This window comes from Vombatus ursinus, unplaced genomic scaffold (genome assembly GCF_900497805.2).
Source record: "Vombatus ursinus unplaced genomic scaffold, bare-nosed wombat genome assembly UNPS02014291.1, whole genome shotgun sequence".
Lineage (NCBI taxonomy): Eukaryota > Metazoa > Chordata > Mammalia > Diprotodontia > Vombatidae > Vombatus > Vombatus ursinus.
The window spans coordinates 134577-139437 of record NW_020954069.1 but is presented as its reverse complement, the minus strand read 5'-3'; the positions used below and the strand labels follow the sequence as shown (position 1 = coordinate 139437).

At 34.8% G+C, this 4861-nt stretch overlaps 1 protein-coding gene across 1 annotated transcript; it reads right to left on the bottom strand.

Moving 5' to 3' along the window:
• Positions 1–3306: 3306 nt before the first annotated feature.
• LOC114042181 (olfactory receptor 10AG1-like) lies at positions 3307–4230 on the bottom strand. The gene has a single exon (XM_027860848.1). It carries the CDS (start codon positions 4228–4230, stop codon positions 3307–3309), a length of 924 nt encoding a protein of 307 aa, XP_027716649.1.
• Positions 4231–4861: the final 631 nt, after the last annotated feature.

The following is a 4861-nucleotide window of genomic DNA, read 5'->3' as shown; positions in this document are numbered from 1 at the left end:
ACAACTTCTCTGTTATTTATTTCCTGTGAGAGTTTGAAAAATCACATAAACTTTTCTGGAATATTTCCTTAAATGTGAAATACAAACTTTCCTTATCACCCAAGCTGGCAACCTTGGTGTTATCCTTGATTTTTCACTCCTCCCCCCACTCCCACCACTGCCCTTATCTAATTGTATATTAAGTTCTCTTGCTTCTATCTTTGTAGCATCCCTTCTATATGTACCCTTCTTTCCCCTGCCACTTTCCTGATATAGGCCCTCACACCTCACACCTGGGTTATTGCCATAGCCTCCTGAATGTACTTCCTGCCATCAGTCTTTTCCCCTTCCATCCCACCCTCTGCTCAGCTATCAAAGTGATCTTCCTAAAGCATAAGACTGACCATGTCCCCACACCTAAACTCAATAACTTCTAGTAGTTATTTATCAACCACACAATCATATGTAAATTCCTTTCTCAGTCTTCCTCCCACAATCTCTTTACTATTATTATATTTTGTCCCTTCTAAGTAATCTATGATCTAGTGACACTGACAAACTTGCTATTACTTGGATGTCATCCCATTGGGTTGTGCCCCATACATGATGTCATCTCCTTCCATTTCTCTGCCTCTTAGCTTCCTTGGCTTGCTTCATAACACAGTTAAAACCCCAGTCTTCAAAAAGTCTTTCCCTATTACTGCTATTATTACTATTATTCATAGTATTTCTTTTCCCCTATTGGCTATCTCCAATTTGCTTTGAATATATTTTATTTGTGCATAGATTTTTGCATCTTGTACAACTAGATTTTTGGGGGGGACCAGAGACTGTCTTTTAACTTTATTTAAATTCATAGCACTTGGCCCAGTACCTGGCACACAGTATACACTTAATAAATGTATATTGACTATTTAAGAATGGTGGAATTGGAAAATATTTTTGGTTGAAAGATCAAGTATGATTAACATCCATCTCATCATTTCAAGAGTTACACCTCTCCCCCAACCTGTGACTTAACAACTTTGAAAGTTGGTCACCTTCAGTTAAAACTATTCTTCCAGGTTCAAAGGACATTCTGGGATTATATACTACTAAAATTGTAGGACATGAGAATCCAGTTTTGTGTTTATTTTTAATAGTTAGCAAGTAAACCCACTTAACTAAATGCAAAGTCACTCATTAAGATTGAATATTAAGATCAATAACTTGGTAAGATCAACACCCTCACCCCATCACAATGAACATGGATAATATTCTCCCATAGATTCCATACTGAGAACAAATTTAGACTATATTGTCTTCTAGGTTTTCCCCTTGCATTTTCTAACTTTAAATGTTCTTTAGGTAAAGTGCACCTTATTTAAGTATCCTGGCAAATTTTCCATGAATTTAAAAAAAGTCTATGCAATGTTTCTACTTAAAAAATTATTGCTTATTTTCACCACTAGGACAATTGTTTCTCTGCTTGACAAAAAAGATATCCATTTGGTAGATAGAAGGATCAATAGATCAATCTATAGATAAATAAGAATACATAAACTGACATATTGATTGCTAGAATATCTATTACATGATTACTATATGCTGAGATATGTACTAAATACTAGAGATAAAAATAAAAGCAATCACAATGTCCCATACCCTGAATGAGTTTACATTATAATGGGGGAAGATAATAAAAAGGGAAACTTGAAAGTTGGGCACTGAGAGATTATTATATTTGTATGCTAGTAGTTAGGTGGCACAGTGAATAGAGTGCTGGGCCTGAAGCCAGGAAGACTCATTTTCATGAGTTGGAATCTGGCCTTAGACACTTACTAGTTATGTGTGACCATGGACAGATTATTTAACCCTTTTTGCCTCAGTTCCTCATCTATAAAATGAGCTGGAGAAGGAAATGGCAAACCAGTGCAGTATCTTTGCCAAGAAAACCACAGTTGGGGTCATAAAGAATCAGACGTGATGGAAATGACCAAACAAAAAAAGGCATATATATGTCTATGCATACATATATGTATGTGTGTATTATTTGTGTATAAGTATACAAATTCATTATGTATTTAAATATATTTATGTGGATTTTTATGCATGCACATTCATACACATAAGTATTTATTGTGTCTATTTATTGATCTACTTTTTCTTTCCATAACATTGAGAATGTTATCAGTACCATCAATATTTCAATGCTCTGAAATAAACCTAGTAAATCCACTTATTTTGTTTCTCTGATTGTAAAGAAGATTTTATTTTCCCTGGTGCATTTTAGTTTAGAGAGCATCTGATTATCCTTCAAGTATAAGTGCCTTTGAATTGTTGTGTTATAAGTGAGGAACAATAATAATTTAACTACCATCTTGTACATTATTCAATTTATTTATTTTTTCTTCAGTTAGTACAGAATGGGGTTTCTTCACTTCACTTTATGTTTTTCTCATTTTACAAGGTGTCCCAGACCACTAAGGGGACACACAATGCTGCTAAAAGTGGATGTCAGTTTGCTTCTTCTAAATATTTAGAACTCTTTCAACAGAACATGTTTTAAATTTGATAGATATTTCTCATGTATAAGTGTAATTGATCAAAATTCCTTGTTGATATTATTGTCCTAAGATTTTAAATAGGTAAAAGAAAATCAAGTTTTCTTCACTTAACATAAAGCAAAGATAAAAACAACAACACAAACATACACATGTGTTTGTGTGTATATATATATATATATATAATATTTTGAGTACTTCTTTACTAAATAAGTCTGTAATCTGCAAGGAAGTTAATAAGTCTATATGAATAATAGAAATATCAGGGATATTCAAGAGTATTTTGAAAATAGTCCTCATTTAGGATACTTTTATGCCATTTCTCAAAGTCTAGCCTGGATCTGGCAATAAAAGTGGAAATTTTTGGCATTTGTCCAGTACATTTAACCACATATGATAATTTTCCAGAAAACAGACAGATCTTTAGTAGTAGAGCTTTAAAGGCAGTCTGAACTATTTTATTTTTTTTAGGCAATTGGGGTCAAGTGACTTGCCCATGGTCACATAGCTAGTAAGTGTCAAGTGTTTAGTCTGAGACCACATTTGAACTCAGGTCCTTCTTACTTCAGGGGTGGTGCTCTATCCACTGTGCCACCTAGCTACCCTTTCTGAACTATTTCTAAAATAATTATAGTCAAGTTTGATATTAAATATATAATGTGGAGAGATATCCAAAAGTCTTAAGATTACTAGGAAAGGAAAGTTTCAGAGGCAGGTGATATCTGAAGGAACTTTGGGGCAAATATAAGTAAGCCCACTCCAGCCATTTTCTCTATGATCCCAGTCACTTATGTAGTAATTTCTTTAATGCAAACACAACATCTTTGTTGCGCAGACTGTATATGATGGGGTTAAACATTGGGGTTACAGTAGTGTAGATGATAGAGAACACTTTGTCTAATCCTACTGAGTGGCTAGAACTGGGTCGCAAATATGTAATGATGCCACACCCCAAGTATAGGAGCACAACGATGAGGTGAGAGGAACAAGTGGAAAAGGCTTTAGATCTCCCTTTGGTTCCTGGAACCTTCAGGATAGTTGTTATGATTTTCACATATGAACACATTATCAACAGAAATGGAAGCACACCAACTATCAAGACAATAACATAAAAAGAGAATTCATTCACAGAGGTGTCCCCACAGGCCAACTTCAGTAAAGGGCGAATGTCACAAAAAATATGATCAAGCTTTTTGGAACCACAGAAAGGCAAAGAGAAAATCAAGTATGTAAGTAATATATGGAATGGGATCCCACTGACCCAAGAGCCAGCCACCAGACAGACACACACCCTGTGGTTCATGATGAGAGGGTAATTCAGAGGCTTACAAATGGCAACATAGCGATCATAGGCCATTACGGTCAGGAGGAAGTTTTCAGTGATTGCCATCACAAAAAAAGCACAAAATTGTGCTGCACAGGCTGTAAAAGAGATATTTATCTTCTGGGTCCATAGATTAACCAGTATCCTTGGAAGAATGACTGAAGTATAACAGATTTCCAAAAAGGAAAAATTCCTAAGGAAAAAGTACATAGGGGTTTGGAGCACAGGCTCAACTTTAGTAATTACAATGATAAGTCCATTTCCTATCAGGATACCAGTGTAGATGATCAAGAACAGTCCAAAGAGAAAACCTTGAAGGTTGGGAAGGTCTGAAAATCCCAGGAGCATGAATTCCATTATGAGAGAGATATTTCCTTCTGCCATTTGTTCTGAGTATCAAATATATGGAAACTGTAAATTCATATAGGCAAGATATCTTCTCTCTTTCTGGACTTCAGGACTCCCTATAAAAGAAAAAAAAGATTGCAATAGATCATTTATGAGTTTTATTTTTCCCCCACTTAATAGTATTTTATCCTTTCTAATTACATGTAAAGATAGTTTCAACATTGACTTTTATAAGATTTTGAGTTGCAAATGTTTTTTTTTTTCTCCTTCCCTCCCTTCCTCCCTCCCCAGGATGGAAGCAATTTGATATAAGATATACATGTACAATCATATTAAACATATTTCCACATTACTCATGTCATGAAAGAAGAATCAGAGTTCATAATCCATTGCTTTTCCGTGGATGTGGATAGCATTTTCCATCAAGAGTTTTTTGGAATTGTCTTAGATGATTGAATTGCTGAAAAGACCTAAGTCTATCATAGTTTATTATTGCACAATGTTGCTGTTACTATGTACAATGTTCTCCTGTTTCTATTCATTTCACTCAGCTTCATGTAAGTCTTTCCAGGTTTTTCCTTTCTTTCTGAAATCTGCCTGCTTATCATTTTTTTAACAGCACAATGGTATTCCATTATATGCATATACCACAACTTGTTCAGCCATT